Source organism: Triticum urartu, chromosome 7A, assembly GCF_056163025.1.
Source record: "Triticum urartu cultivar PI428250 chromosome 7A, HENAU_Tu73, whole genome shotgun sequence".
Lineage (NCBI taxonomy): Eukaryota > Viridiplantae > Streptophyta > Magnoliopsida > Poales > Poaceae > Triticum > Triticum urartu.
In genome coordinates this window covers 42,395,095-42,411,995 of record NC_141879.1, presented here as the reverse complement: position 1 = coordinate 42,411,995, position 16,901 = coordinate 42,395,095, and the positions used below count along the sequence as shown (strand labels likewise).

The following is a 16,901-nucleotide window of genomic DNA, read 5'->3' as shown; positions in this document are numbered from 1 at the left end:
TGTTATTCAACTAACTAGCAGAGTGGCCCTGGCAAATGCGAGGGTATCATCTTTATATATTCATGTTATATCAGTGATAGCTATAATAAAAAATCATGCAAAAAATATATTAGATGAATCCATATAATTAAGTTTAGATTGCAAGATAGCACGTTATCTTTGTAGTATGATACAACTATGCCCGATGATCAACATTGATTGTTAGTCATTAATATTATATTTATTCTTTCAAAAGGGGGATCTCTCCGGTCTCTGCATTAGAGCGATGCATACGGCCATCTTATTAAACCAAATAAATAAGTTCCAACAAGGTCTCAAAGTCTTCAACTGGAAAAAGTGAAAAAAAGCTCACACAGAGCCAAAATGGGCTAGAAACATAAACTAGCCAAATAAAGGACGCCACAACCGGCTGGCTAAAGAGAGATAGGTAAACTAATTGCCTATCCTATTACATGACCACCATCCAAACTGGTTGAAGATATCCCGAGGTACCATCTCCGAGCAGATAGATCCAGTAACCAAACGCTCCCTGACCTCCGTCGGAGTGAGTAGCGACCACGAACGGATCAACGCCGTGGCTCTGAAAATAACCTGCAAAAAATGAATGTGTGCTGTCCTGTTAAAAACCAAATCATTTCTGCAATTCCAGAGCGCCCACACCAAGGCGCAGACTCCAACACGAATATGTCGCGCTAACTCGGGCTCTACCCCATTAAGCCACGTTCCAAATAACGTGTTGACTGAACTCGGTGGAGTAATATTGAAAGCAATATGGACCGTCCTCCATAAAACTTTAGCTAGCGGGCAATCAAGAAAAAAGGTGTTTGATCGTCTCATCCCGATCACAGAAACTACACCTAGTAGGTCATGTCCAATTACGCTTTGTCAAGTTATCCTTAGTTAAAATAACTTGTTTATGGAGAAACCACATAAACAATTTGATTTTCAAAGGGACTTTGACAGCCCAAGCATGTTTGGAACTAGGGATCGAGCTTGAATTGATAACATCAACATATATTGATTTAACTGTAAATACTCCCGACCTAGTAAGCTTCCAGCGTAATTCATCGGATTGTTGGGAAAGCTGAACGTCCATCAGTCTACTTACTAGATGTAACCATTCTTTCCAACGATTACCCACTAACGCCCTTCTGAACTGAATATTAAGGGGGACTGATCGTAATACCGTTGCAACAAAAACCTCACGCCGTTGAACAATACGATACAAAGACGGGTATTGGATGGCTAAGGATGCCTCTCCGAGCCAAGTATCCTCCCAGAATTGCGTGCTGGCACCGTCACCAACAATAAACTTTGTCCTATTAAACAAGGAAAGCTTTACTTTCATAAGCCCTTTGCAAAAGGGTGAATCAGTCGGTCTTACTGTCACCTGAGACAAAGTTTTAAGGGCCAAATGCACCAATATTGACACGTTGCAGTCAAATGAGCCACTTGGGCCAACATGGATAATGTTTTTTACTAGCAAGGATCACATAAGCCATTATATAGTGTTGGTACCCTAGCTAATAACAACATATATCAACATTGGTCCTAGTTGCAGCTTCACAGGACCACTTATGCACGTGTCGATACCATCTTGACCAACACGCAACATTGGTATCATTAGATTGATACATGCCATAAGGGGTCCAAATCATTCACCAATTCTTGTAGTCACATTCCACTCCAAGATGCGACAATGGACCGACATGTATCAATCTTGATCTGTTTGCACAAATAATTGGTATAAGGGTCAGATGCACCAATAGATGTCACAATGCACTGAAACATGTCACTTGGGCCAACACGCACCATGCCCACAAACAAGGAACAAATAAGCCTATAGGATCCACATGCACCGATAAACTACGTCTCGACATGCAACAACTTTTCGTAGTCACATTGCACGCACAGTGCATACCAAGACACGCCAACGACCCGTCATGTAGCAATCTTCATGTGTTTTCACTAATCATGGTCTCTTTGGACTCACATATGCCATAAGGGCCAAATGCACCAATATTGACACGTTGCAGTCAAACGTGCCAGTTGGGCCAACATGGATAATGGTTTTTTTACTAGCAAGGATCACATAAGACATTATATAGTGTTGGTACCCTAGCTAATAACAACATATATCAACATTGGTCCTAGTTGCAGCTTCACAGGACCACTTATGCCACACATGGAGCACAACCTCGGTGCATGATTTTTTTTCGTGTGTCTGTGTCTGGATAAATGTCTTAAGGAGAGGCAAATTGGTTCGGCCGAACACACTGCATCAGACGAACTGGCTAGACCCTTTACCTCACACCCACATGGCGCTGATTCGAATCCCCCTGAGGCAGTTGGAAATGCAAATTTTGTTTTCTATGGGTACCGACACATGGGGTCCCCTTGTAATCCACACAAACGCGCCACCACATGTACCACATTTGGCTAAGTGCACCTAGTACTCCACATCATTTTCAACTTCTTCGTCGCCTTCTCGACAAGCGCCGCCGCCGCCAGCTCCCGATGCCGCCTCTCTTCGCCGCTGGATCTGCGCGGCCGCCGCCAACTCCGGCAAGTAGGTGAGATCTCCCCTCATCCCCCTAGTGAATCTTCTTCCCTTCCCAAACCGCATGCGTCTCCCTCCAGGCGTGGATCTGATCCAGAAATTTTATTTGATACATGCGGTAGATGATTTGTTGATGGATATGATGGTTCTTTGATATATTGATGGATGTCGTAGTGTAGGATCTGAACCGTACCAAGGAAAAGAGAGGCCCTGTGCAAATCAAAATGAGGCCCTATGTGTGAAAAAATAAATCGAAATAATTCATCCGTTCTTCACTATAGTATGTAGTACTGACATTGGATTGGATCTGATTGGGATTTATTAGGTAGATGATAATGGCATTGCCATTGTCATTGCCATTACTTTTTTATGTAGATGATAGTAAACAGATTTAATAGGCATTGCATTTTAGGTTATCACTATGATTTATTATATGTATGATCTTTGTATTGTACTATGGTAGCGTACAATTCAACTTAGAGTTCAACATGTTTTGTGTGGAATGGAGGAAGCACCGTGTCGACGGTGCAAGTCACGGTGCCGGACCAGCCTTTGTACTGCCACGCTGTTCGGCATGTACTTCCAGCCTACCTTTGTTTTTGCAGCGGTAACAATTTATATGAACCTTCTGACAGTTCATTAATTTTGTTTTTATTGCTATTTGCACTTATGCATTGTGTTTGTTATTTGTTTTTATCTTGCACAGATCGTCCCATGCAATGTGAGATTAGCATTCAATGAGCTCGTCGGAGACACCGTGACCTTCGACGCTCTTGGGGGGCCGTACACTATGCTGGTCGATAAGGGGTGAACAATAACCCAGATTGGAGGAGATGAATGTGATCGTTTCATCGCCCGCTTGCGTCTTAGTGGGGGTGAATTAATCAGCTTCTCCTTCAGAGGAGGAAGGCCCAGGATTTCTATTATCTATCTAAATTTGATTTCCGATAGTGAGGATGATGTTCATGAGGAGGACGATGGTGAGGATTCAGATGATGATGAGAACCCAATTGATGAAGCACTGTATGCCCAAAGACTGAGGCTGAGCGGCGATGAAACGTGCAACCTCTGGGACATGCTTCCGCTATGTGAAGACTACGTCGGGATTCCATTCGTGACCCGCCTCACAAGGACGAATGTTAAACAGCATCTCATGGTATGTTACTTACTGTGGTAATTACATGATATGCATGCTTAATAAGTGTACTAGTTGATATGGTATGCATGTTGTAGTAGTGTGATGATATGCCATGTGTAGAATTTATTTAGTGCAGATTTTTTTATGGTATGCATGTGTTGTAGTAATGCGATATATCCTTATGTAGTGTAGTAATATGCGATGATATGGTTAGTGTACGTAGTAAACTAATGATATGCTTAATTACTGTAGTAATTTGATGATTAGCGTCTAGTGTAGTGATGTGATGATATATATGCTCAGTGTTGAATCCAATGATATATGTGTCTCCAAGTGCATGATTTGCTGATAATTGCACGTGACATGCTATTATATCATATCAACTATTTTCAGAAATTACCTAAGAGGTTATCTGTTAGCCGTGGAATCGAGCCACATGAAGAAGGCATGGCTGCTGGACTACGCCTTACCAGAACGGGCTCCATCATCACCTGTGCCTACCCAGTGGACACTGACGGTCGCACTGTCTTCAACCGGGCGGGGTGGAAGAAGTTCCTTCATGGCAAGAATCTTTGGGTAGGTTAGGGCATCCTTCTCACTGTTGCGAACACCCGTCGCCATGACTTGAGGATGATGATCACCATCAACCTCATTTAGAACTGGCGGGGCCATGATTCGATGTGAAATGAACTTGGTATGTTAGCTCTTGTTTCCGAGTACTTGCCGTGTATTACCGTACCTATCTATATATATCTAGGTTCAGTAAATGGGCCATGTATCGCTGTGAAATGAACTTGTTATGTTTGGGGCTTGTTTTGTTGTTGCCCCAGCGGTTATTTGAGACTTCCTTGAACTTGAATCTGTCTTGACTTGTTGTTGGATGCTTGGTGGTGTTGCTTTTTAGTATAAAGCCAGGGGGGTTGGGGGACCCTTTTTCGTAGGTTCGGTTAATGGAGTTTAGTTCTAATTGTAGTAATTGTTTTCTTTTCCATACAATTCTGAACCAAAACTACACATGGCACAACCTTCTGTGATTAGTTCCATTGGTAACTAGTACTCCCTCTGTAAACTAATATAAGAGCGTTTAGATTACTAAAATAGTGATCTAAACGATCTTATATTAGTTTACGTAGGGAGTATTGAAGAGCAGCCACAAAGTTCCATTCATGATTTACTTGAATTTTTGTTTTGATGGATAAACAAAATAGGAAGCTAGCAAACTTATTTAACGAGATAAGCAAACTATGTACTTGATGACATAAGCAAACATGTTCAACCTTGACAAACAGGACATAAACAAACTGGTTCAACTCTGACACACATGACATAAACAAGCTGGTTTAACCCAAGAATAGCAAACTACAAATTTCAAACAACAAGATAAAGGACAAGCACAAGCGCAAGCAACACGAAGGCAGACTTTGATGTCTCCTCATCCCGCACAGTGGCAGTGGTAGTAGGGGTCCGCTTCCTGCTCTTTTGAAATTTCCAGACCTCTTTTGATGTTGTTGATTATCTTCCACGACTTGTAGGTGGCGTACACATCTATTGCTGCGTACTCGATGAGGTAATTTGGCAGTGGGCTGTCTCCCCGCAGTTTATGGTCTGCCTCCCTGTCGATCTTCTTCTTCATCTTTCTGTAGAATGGGAGGATGACGCTAGCTGCAACATCAGCCAAGGAGTCATACGGTTTTCCGTTGTATGGAACTCTCCAGTTGCGCTGAATGTCGATGTTCTTGTTGGGGTTTATCTCCAAACCAGACAACTTTAGCTTGTCCCTGTCATTTTTAATGCTGAAACCGGAAAACGTGAACAACTTCTCCTCCTGTAGGAGCTCTTTGAGGCGCTCTGGCCTCCTAGGGGAGAGACAAGTGATGAATACATGGAGTACTAGTGTTTATTTTCCAAGATTTAATCTTCTGTTTTTTACGGTTTACAAGTGAATAATACATGGAGTAGATGCTTAGACAATATAAGTCATGGATGAATGTAGTTCAAAAACTAGTACACAAAGTTCTGAAATTAAAATCAAGTACACCATGTTATTTTTCTTTTCGGAATATATAGTTGAGTTAATGATCTATTTGCTTTCTTAGTGCCAGTTTAGTTTTATTATTTTGAATAAAATAACATATACCTCTGCTTCACCAAGTTCTTAAGTTTTTTTGGTGGTGAAAAAAACACAAGACCAAGTTCAGAAACTACTTCACTACATCAAGTTCAGAAACTACACTAATGAATCAAGATGAGAAACTACACTGGTACATCAACCTCACGAATTAATCTTGTGCAACAGTTTCAGATACTAATCATGTGCATTAGGGTCAAAATATATTCTAGTGCATCTACTTTGAGGAACTGCACTAGTGCATCCATTTTCACAAACTACACTAGTACATCTAGTATGAAACTAGTCTAATGAAATTTCGAGGGAGCAGTATTGATGAATGGAAGAGGGTGAATGAGTAGGATACTTCACCATTTTGTGGCCGCAGCGATGTGGTACACGAGGCAGAGACCCTCCACGCTGATCTGCAGAACTGCTGCCATCTGCGGAGGTTCATCATCTTTGGTAAACTCCACATCAACGCCCATCATATGGGGGTACGAGCCGCAGGCGCTCCTCCTGATCCTAGAGATCATCTCGTCGGCCTTGTCTGGTTTGCTGGTGCAGACGACCTCCAGCGTCTCCTTGTCGTGGAGCTCAACCCCTGTGAGGGTTACAGTGTACTCGCGCTTCTGACCGGGAATGTGAACGACGTCGAGGTTGCCGCTCTGGTGGGACGTCTGGCCACAATGACGCTTGGCAGACGCTTCCTCCAACATTGCCCTCCTCCTGCGACTGCGGGCTTCGAAGAGAGATGTTTGTGGGTTGTTTGCAGAAGAGATGGAAGCGGCAATGGAGATTCTCGGAATGAGGCAGTGATGTAGTCGTTTTGGGGCTTTTTCACGCCTGGGATGGGGACGTGGGGGAGGTAGTTCGTCTAGGACGTGGGGGAGGCAGTTCTTCTAGGACGTGGGGGTAGTTGTGGTGGGGCGCAGTTGCAGTCCGTCGTGGCAACCGCACTCTGTGCACTACTGGGTGCCCGTGCGTCTGAGTTTAGTGCCACCACGGGCCTGCATCCTGGCCCATATCACTGGGCTTGTAGTCGTATGCAGACTGTGGTGTGAGCAATCTCATGTTAGGTAGGTGGGCTTTTTTCTATGAAATCTTTTTTACCTACGAGAAATTTTGACTTATACTAAAATAACACCTCCTTTTTTTAGGTACACGTGTCTTATGTGACAAGTTTTAGTTTGATAACAATGAAAAACATGTATAACCTTGCCACATTGCCTTTCTTGGACATGTATAAAAAGCTTAAGTTTGAAAACAATTGAAAAACCTTGCATCATTAAATTTTAATTATAAAATAAATATGTAATATTGCAGTGAAATTGTAGAACATCTCCAAATCAACCATCTTCAACAAATTTTGGAAGTTTCATCACATGCGTGATTTTTTCGTTCATTAGTACAATGTCGACCATTTTCAACATGTATTGCAAGTTTTGTCACGTATGGCGTTTTTCGGGCATATGTGACACGAGGAAACCATTGTTAATACTAAAAAAGCAAGAACAATATTTTCTAGATCGTTTGGGATATCATTGTGATATTATTGAAATCTCACATAAATCTCGCGATTACAGCTAGCGCCTCATTCTAACCACCCGGCCGTGCCATCCGCAGCTCTGACGACTGCTGCAAGATCAGATCGGAGACCTGGGCTCACACGGATTACAGGAGTTGCTGGTCACCGCCCACTGCCATGAGGGGTCAGACTTCAGTGTTCTTCTCGCCGCCCCATCCTCGCGTGACCGCGCCGTATATCCTTGCCGCCGTCTACCGCGCTATACGGGCACTTATAGTTTGCCACGCACTATCCGCGGCCATCAACCCGGCGTCGACGTCTCTGAGAGAAGGTATTTCCTGATCGTAGCTTTTTTTAATCGTTGGCGGCCGCTCTTTTAGTAGTTGAACCCTCATAGGGTTTGCACAACTTCACGTGGTTAAGAAATTGGATACCCTTGTTAAACTGCGCCTATTTTATGCATGACCAAATAGGTTGTGTGCTTAAACTCATAAGTGGATCATATGTTAAATGATCCACTTAAATTTGACAGCAAGACCATAGCCAAACAAATGTTGAGCCCATTCAAACACAAATAGGTAGCATCAATTGATACATGATCTTGCTCATGCCCTACTTTTAGCATCATTTCATACATGTTCAGTTCTTATCATAAAGTGGATATATGTACTTTTGGCAATCATGAACATCCCCTACTTACTACTATAACCAATGCATCCTTAGTACAAAAATTGAACAGGCAATACGATTGCATTGGCAATCATTTGAATGCTTTACTTTTGGCAAGAACTAATGCATAGTTGAGTTATAACTAGTCATAGATATGGTTGGAACATCTTGAGTTATCATCATGGTCATGCAGAGACCCTAAACCATCACCAGATATGTTGAGCCCATTCAAACACAAATAGGAAGCAGCAATTGATACATGTTCATGCTCATGGTCTACTTTTAGCATAATTTGGTACATGTTCAGTTCTTACCAGGAAGTGGAAACAGGCACTTCTGGGAAACATGAGCATCCTCTACTTATTGCAATAACTAATGCATCCTTAGTAAAAAGCTTCAAATGGTAATAGGTAGAATTGGCAATCATTTGCATGCTTTACTTTTGGCAAAAACTAATGCATAGTTCAGTTGTAACTGGTCATAGATATGGCTGGAATATCCTGAGTTATAAACTGAACGTAATCATGCCAAGATATAACTACCATAGTCATCGTAGTAGAGTTCCTAGCATGCATCACCGTACGATTCTAGAACGGAAGAATAACAACCTAGACCACACTAAAGCAGATTAGCAGCAAACACTTAGTTAAACGGCAGACCGCACACCATAAGTTCACACCCACCATAGACCATAGGACATAAGTTCTTAGACACCATAGACCATAAGTTTTAGAGTCGACCAGCGAATACCGCTAACATAAAAGGACACGGCGGTCCTGGGGCTGCAGCAGCAGTCTAGCAGCACATCTCTTCTCTCCCTTGTTCAGCGGCGGCGTGGCGGGATGTATGACACGGCCGGGTAATTAAGCTACAGTAACCCTCTTGGAATGATGCCATGTCATCATCCTTTTCCTAGGCCAATTGCCACTAGGTTAAAACTCAAGTCAAATTCGAATTTAAAATGCAAGTCAATCTATCATCTCTTCAAACTTTCAAAAAAAATGTTTGTTGGGTTGAATATATTCACAAAGTAATTATCATATAAGAACCAATATTATCTGAGTATCTAAAATGCCATTAACCTATCTAAACTTGGACCAGTAGTATTTAATTTATCCTTTAGAAATTTAAATAAATGGTGAAACTTTTCCAAATGAATTGAAACCTTGTATGCTGCTTCAAAATCCTACCTAGTAATTATGTGCAAAGTTGCACCAATAACTAAATTCATTTAGTAGCTCAAATTAATGCAAAAAAAAGGTGAAACAAATGAAACAGAAAAGAATAAAAAAAGAGAAACGAAGAAAAAAAAAGACAGAGACAAGAAGCCTCCCATCCCCCACTGGGCTGCGGCCTAACTAGCCTCTGGGTCACCAGGTCGGCCCACCCCACTCCCCATATCTTCCCGTGTCGACCGAAACCCTAAGGCAACCACTCCCACTCCCCCCCACGACGCCACTCCCTCTCCCCCTCCTGATCCAAACTGGATCGAGGCGACATCTCCCCACTCCCCTCGCTCCCTCTGCCCCTCCCCGATCCAGATCAAGGGGCAGGGAACCCCGGCGACCGCACCGCCCCGCGCCCATCCTGGTGCCGCCCCTCGCCGGATGCCTCGCCCTCCTCCCTGGAGCCCCCTCGTCACGACTCCCCGCCACCTTTGCGCCGACCCCGATGAACGCCGCTGGCGCCGTGCCGTTCGCCATCGCCCTCCTCACCCCGCTGCACCACCGGCCACCCCGAGCCCATTGCCCTCCCCGTCCGGCTCCCGGTGAGCCGCGCCTCCCCCCTTCTCGAAACCCTCCCTACCGCGCTTGCCGCCGCGCCGCGCCGTCAACCGTGGCCCTGCTAGTCCCACCACCACCGGAGCCCCTCGCCCCACCCACCGTCAGTCGTGCCCAGCCGCCACTCCCCTGCAGCTACTCTGCCGCGAGCCCTCACGCCGTCGCCGACCCGCGCCTCCGACCGCTTCTGATGCTGCAGCCCCTCCCCTGCTTTGCTCCGCCGTGCGCCGCACCGGCTCCGCCTCATTTCCTCCTCTGCGGCACCGCGTCGCCTGCCCCCTTGCCTCCTACCGCCCTGTGTCGCCGTCCAGCCACCGCCGCTGCGGGCTTTGGCTGGGCCGCCGGCGCCCGTGCGTGCCCTAGGCACGGGCACGGCCTCGATCTCCACCGTGCGTGCGCGTGTGTGCACGGCCACACTGATGGCCAAATGGGCCAATGACGATCGGGCCCCATGCCCCTCTTCTGGAATAAGAAAGAAAAAAATAAAAATATAGAATTAAAAATAAATAACAAATATTAATTAATTAATTAAAAATGAATTAATTAACTTAATTGTGTTTTCTTAATTAACTTAACACTAATTAACCTACTATTTAATTAATTAAACTTTTAGATTAAATCAAGTAGAAAATGACAGTAGGCCCCGGGTCTAATTAATATGATTAAGTTAACTCTAACTAAAGACTGGGCCTATGACATGCGGGACCCACCATGTGCTGTTGACAGTTGACCGGGCAACTGTTGACTGCTAAGTCAACAGTTGACCAGGCCCACCAGTCAGCCTCTCTGGCTGTGTATCCGATGGGTGCATAAAGCATTTTGCTATTATTACCAATTTGTTAATAAATTCTGTAAATGCAATAAAACTTTGGAAAATCATATAAAATAATCTGTAGCTCGGATGAAATTACTTTGTACATGAAAATTGCTCAGAACGACGAGACGAATCTGGATACGCAGTCCATTCGTCCGTCACACATCCCTAGCATAGTGAACACGTAAGTTTCCCCCTCCGGTTCATCTACCCAAAAACGCGAAACGCCGGGAATACTTTCCCGGGTGTCCCCCCCTTCGCCGGTATCGCCTATCCCTATGTTAGGTCACCCCTAGCACAACGTATTGCCGCGTCTTACCTTGTGTTACATTTGATTGCTTTGTTATTTATTGTGTTCCCCCTCCGTTACTCCTTTCCGGTAGACTCCGAGACCGCTGCCGATGTCCATGTGTTCGACTATATCGAAGATGACCCCTCCTTGCCAGAGCAACCAGGCAAGCCCCCCTTTGATCACCAGATATCTCCTACTATTCTCTCTACTGCTTGCATTAGAGTAGTGTAGCATGTTACTGCTTTTCGTTAATCATATACTGATGCATAGCCTGTCATTGTTGCTCCAGCTATTGACACCTTACCTGCAATCCTAAATGCTTAGTATAGGATGCTAGTTTATCATCAGCGGCCCTACATTCTTGTCTGTCTGCCATGCTATACTATCGGGCCGTGATCACGTCGGGTGTTGATCACGGGTATATACTATACATATTACACATGATATATGTTGTGACTAAAGTCGGGTTAGCTCGTTGAGTACCCGCGGTTGATTCACGAATTGGGGGCTGGAAGGACATACTTTCCCGATGACCCTCTGTGTGGATCTTTGTGGCGAAGCGACAGGGCAGGTTGAGACCACCTAGGAGAGAGGTGGGCCTGGCCCTGGTCGGCGTTCGCGGTTACTTCAAGATAACACGTTTAACGAGATCTTGGTGTTTGATCTGAGTCTGGCCACTGGCCTATACGCACTGACCATCTACGCGGGGACAGTTACGGGCACTCGACGTCGTGGTATCAGCCGAAACCTTCGTGACGTCAGCGACTGAGCGGCGCGCGCCGGGTTGGACTGGAACGCCTGCTCTTGTATAAGGGATGCTAGGTCTGCTCACCGGCCGTGTACGCAACGTGCAGGTGTGCAATGGGCGATGGGCCCAGACCCCTGCGCCATAGGATTTAGACCGGCGTGCTGACATCTCTGTTGTGCCTAGGTAGGGCTGCGACGTGTTGATCTTCCGAGGCCGGGCATAACCCAGAAAAGTGTGTCCGGACAAAGGGGATCGAGCGTGTTGGGAAATGTGGTGCACCCCTGCAGGGAAGTTAATCTATTCGAATAGCCGTGATCTTCGGTAACAGGACGACTTGAAGTTGTACCTTGACCTTATGAAACTAGAACCGGATACTTAATAAAACACACCCTTGCAAGTGCCAGATACATCCGGTGATCGCTCTCTCACAGGGCGACGAGGGGAGGATCATCGGTTAGGATTATGCTACACGATGCTACTTGGCGAACTTACCATCTACTCTCTTCTCCTGCTGCAAGATGGAGGTTACCAGAAGCGTAGTCTTCGAAAGGACTAGCTATCCCCCTCTTATTCCGGCATTCTGCAGTTCAGTCCACATATGATAGCCTTTTCCATTTAATACCAATGCATACATATGTAGTGTAGCTCCTTGCTTGCGAGTACTTTGGATGAGTACTCAAGGTTTCTTTGCTCTCCCTTTCCCCCTTTCTATAGTCGATTGTTGCGACCACACGTTGGAGCCCAGTAGCCAGACGCCACCGTTGACGACGACTACTACTACTCGGGAGGTGCCTACTACTACGTGCAGCCCGCTGATGACGACTAGGAGTAGTTTAGGAGGATCCCAGGCAGGAGGCATGCGCCTCTTTCGATCTGTATCCCAGTTTGTGCTAGCCTTCTTAAGGAAAACTTGTTTAACTTATGTCTGTACTCAGATATTGTTGCTTCCGCTGACTCGTCTATGATCGAGCTCTTGTATTCGAGCCCTCGAGGCCCCTGGCTTGTAATATGATGCTTGTATGACTTACTTTTTTATTTGTAGAGTTGTGTTGTGATATCTTCCCGTGAGTCCCTGATCTTGATCGTACACGTTTGCGTGTATGATTAGTGTACGGTCAAATCAGGGGCGTCACAATATAGTAGGGCTCATTGACTTTGACAATCTTGAGGAAGCACCCGTAGGCCGCATGTTTTGCGAGAGTACTGGCCTTTTGCTTCCTACTGTAGGAGTTGCCAGTGGAGACGGCATGCTGCATCAAGCCATCGATGCCGCCCTTGATCGACTTGCCACAGAAGGGGCAGCCAAGCTTTCCATAGAAACGGTACTTGAATTTTCCAGCAATCAGCTGCCTCATGATGTAGCGGCTCTTGCTGTGCCTGTTGTCCATGTCATACCCCACATCATCGTCATCCTCCTGTGAATTAGTACACAAAGAAGAACTCAGTTAATCTATTCTGCTACATTGCTCTTAATTAGAATGTTTGAAAAGTACAGACGTGTAACATGACAACTATCTATTTGCTTGAAATAAGGCGTATATGCACATACATAATTGACCCAAATAACTTGACATGCATAAATATGGACGGTGGAATAGTTGCACTAATTGGTTATTGCACAAGAAGTACATAATTAACACATGAAATAATTCATAATGTGGCTTGGTTTAATGATACTTGATACTTGTTATAGGTGTAATTCTGATTGGAATCAGAAAAAAGGCTTCGGGGGTTTCTTCTATCTACTGGAATCAAGAAACCATAATTCTTTCTGAGAGTAGCAATACTAATTCTCCAACATTGTCAGTATGGACGAAAATGCCAAGAGCACACTGACAAGTCAACGCATAATGCAGAACTACGCTACAGCCCATACAGCTCGATTTCATCTATCTGAGAGAGAGAGAGAGATTGTTTTGTCATTTCATATGACTAATTTGACATTAAACTGATGTCAGTGTGCTTGTCAAGTGATGCGTTGTAACGCCCTCGATGCGGCTATAGCTCCTACGTGTCGAGGCACGACTTAGAGACATAACCGCATTGAAAGCAATGTCGCAAATTAGGCAATCTTCACAACATCCCATGTAATATAGATAATAAAAGGGGAGATACATAGTTGGCTTACACTCGCCACGTCAATCAAAGTACATAAATAGCATTACAACATGCAAACACTCATGGCCCGACTACGGCGCCAAAATAAAAGAACAACCCAACATGCGACACGATCCCGATCACCCCAATTGGGCACCATTACTGATCATCAGGGAAAGACACGTAGTATCGGTGTGAGTCCTCGTCAAACTCCCACTTGAGCTCAAGCGCGTCATCTGGAACGGAATCATCAGGCCCTGCATCTGGTTTGGAAGTAATCTGTGAGCCACAGGGACTCAACAATCTCGCACCCTCGCGATCAAGACTATTCAAGCTTATAGGTAAGGTAAGGTAAATATGTGGAGCTGCAGCAAGCGACTAGCATATATGGTGGCTATCCTGTTCGCAAAACAGAGCGAGAAGAGGAGGCAAAGCGCGACCCAGTAACAAGAGAGTAACCTGCGGCAAGCATTACTCCAACACCGTGTTCACTTCCCGGACTCCGCCGAGAAGAGACCATCACGGTAACTCACACAGTTGATTCGTTTTAATTAAGTTAAGGTTCAAGTTATCTACAACCGGACATTAACAAATTCCCATCTGCCCATAACCGCGGGCACGGCTTTCGAAAGTTCAAGTCCCTGCAGGGGAGTCCCAACTTAGCCCATGACAAGCTCTCACGGTCAACGAAGGAATAGACCTCCTCTCGAGACATTCCGATCAGACTCGGTATCCCGGTTCTACAAGACACTTTGACAAGTTAAAACAAATCCAGCAACACTGCCCGAATGTGCCGACAAATCCTGATAGGAGCTGCACATATCTCGTTCCCAGGGCACAATCGGATAAGCAATCCGTACAACTAAAACCAGCCCTCGAGTTTCCCCGAGGTGGCGCTGCAAGGGGCTCTAGGTTGGACCAACACTCAGAGGAGCACTGGCCCGGGGGGGTTTAAATAAGATGACCCTCGGGCTCCGGAAACCCAAGGGAAAAAGAGGCTAGGTGGCAAATGGTAAAACCAAGGTTGGGCATTGCTGGAAAAGCTTTAATCAAGGCAAACTATCAAGGGGTTCCCATTATAACCCAACCGCGTAAGGAACGCAAAATCCGGGAACATAACACCGATATGACGGAAACTAGGGCGGCAAGAGTGGAACAAAACACCAGGCGAGAGGCCGAGCCTTCCACCCTTTACCAAGTATATAGAAGCATTAAGATAACAAGATAATATAATGGTATCCCAACAAGTAAATAATGTTCCAACAAGGAACGGTCTCCAATCTTCACCTGCAACTAGCAACGCTATAAGAGGGGCTGAGCAAAGCGGTAACATAGCCAATCAACGGTTTGCTAGGACATGATGGGTTAGAGGTTTGACATGGCAATTTGGGAGGCATGATAAGCAAGTGGTAGGCATCATAGCATAGGCATAGCAAAAGAGCGAGCATCTAGCAAAGCAAAGATAGTAGTGATTTCGAGGGTATGATCATCTTGCCTGCAAAGTTGTCAGAGTTGACTGGATCATCGAAAGCAAACTCAACGGGCTCCTTGTTAGCGAACTCGTCTTCCGGCTCTATCCAAACAAGACAAACAAGCAACAAGGACACAATCAACCACATGCAAAGTTCAAACAATATGATGCAAAGATGGTATGCTATGCGAAATGCGATATGTGATGCATATGCAAGATTTGACAAGGAATGAATGAACCTGGCCTCAACATGGAAATCCAAGTGAGCCACTGGAAAGGTGAGATGAAATCGCTTGAAAACGATATAAATATCACCGGAATCGGAGTTACGGTTTGGAAATGGCAAGCTATTCAAATATGACCACGTTCTGCGATTTACATCAAGTAGCCATCTAAATGCAACAAGATGAACATGCTACAGCACCCAAACATGGCAACAAAATATATGGCAGGGATCCATTCATGATGCTTAACAAAAGAGGAACACTGAGCTACGGCCAATTCATCCATTAACAGGTTCAAACAAGCATGGCAAATATGCATTTGGTAAACAGATTTCAGACTTAGTGAAATTAACACTTGTCTGGAATTTCAGATCAGGTAGCACACTTTGGAGCATGAAAACTATACGCTACAGGACCTGAACATGTCAAGGTAAAGCATGGCATGGAGCTACTCAAAGAGATTAACAAAAGTCCCTTAGTGACCTTTAGCCAAAAGGGATCAGAAAATACATTTGCAAGCATGTGAACATGGCAAAAACATAATCAGATCACAGACTTAGTGAAAAACTGGAGCATGCAAAAATAGATATCGAGTAGGCATGTTTACGAGCTCGATGCACTCACTATAGAGCAAGTCATGACAATATAAGCATACACCCATCAAGAATACACATTATATAAGCTATACATGGAAAGAACAATAACATAGCATGCACGGATCAACTACAACATCCTCGGCAAAATCGCTAACAAGTAGACAATCTGCCCAGATTCACGAAATAGCAAAAGTAGAGCTCTATTGATTCAAACTAGGGTGCTCTATAATTTCAAACAAAGACATGGATGGATAGAGCACTACCAGGTTAACAAATCATCCTTACTGATCATCCTCAAAAGAGGCACGGATCACTAGGAAACAACATGAACATATGGCATAATGAGATAAACAGTTCAAGGGCTTAGTGGAATTGCTAAGTCCCTGAAATCAGCATTAACGAATGCTCCACTTTGCAAGCTTGTGCTAGTCACCACACACATCACAAAAATACATGGGTTGCACCTCTGGAAAGATGGCAAAACATATAACAAAATACATGTAGAGCTAAGGGGCATATCATGCACACAATAATCATGGCAAAAATGACAAATGTCTAATTGGAGCAGCAGATCTGACAATTATCTCAAATAGCACTCTTCCGACAGCATTTCGGGCATCAAGATGAACTCAAATGAAAATGATGCAATGAGATGAAATGTTGTACTCTGTGAGACGAACATTTTGATATGCTATATGCCCAAAACGGATCTACGGATGCAAAGTTATCACAGGTCAAAGTATGCAAAATAATCTGAGAAACTTAGTGAAAAAAGGTCAACCCCTAGGGTTTTTTAGATCTGGATCGGATCTCGCCGGAGCACAGACTTCGAGGTTTGCCGGAATCTTGGAGCTCGCCGGAGACGGAGGAGGCTGG

The 16,901-nt window shown here is 44.7% G+C and overlaps 1 protein-coding gene across 1 annotated transcript; it reads right to left on the bottom strand.

The window, feature by feature from the left end:
- Window positions 1-5,130: 5,130 nt before the first annotated feature.
- Window positions 5,131-6,524, bottom strand: LOC147957498 (uncharacterized). Its single transcript, XM_087531717.1, has 2 exons — window positions 6,178-6,524; window positions 5,131-5,476 (listed from the first exon to the last, which is right to left on the bottom strand). Exons 1-2 carry the CDS (start codon window positions 6,522-6,524, stop codon window positions 5,131-5,133), a joined length of 693 nt encoding a protein of 230 aa, XP_087387843.1.
- Between the last annotated feature and the right edge of the window lie 10,377 nt (window positions 6,525-16,901).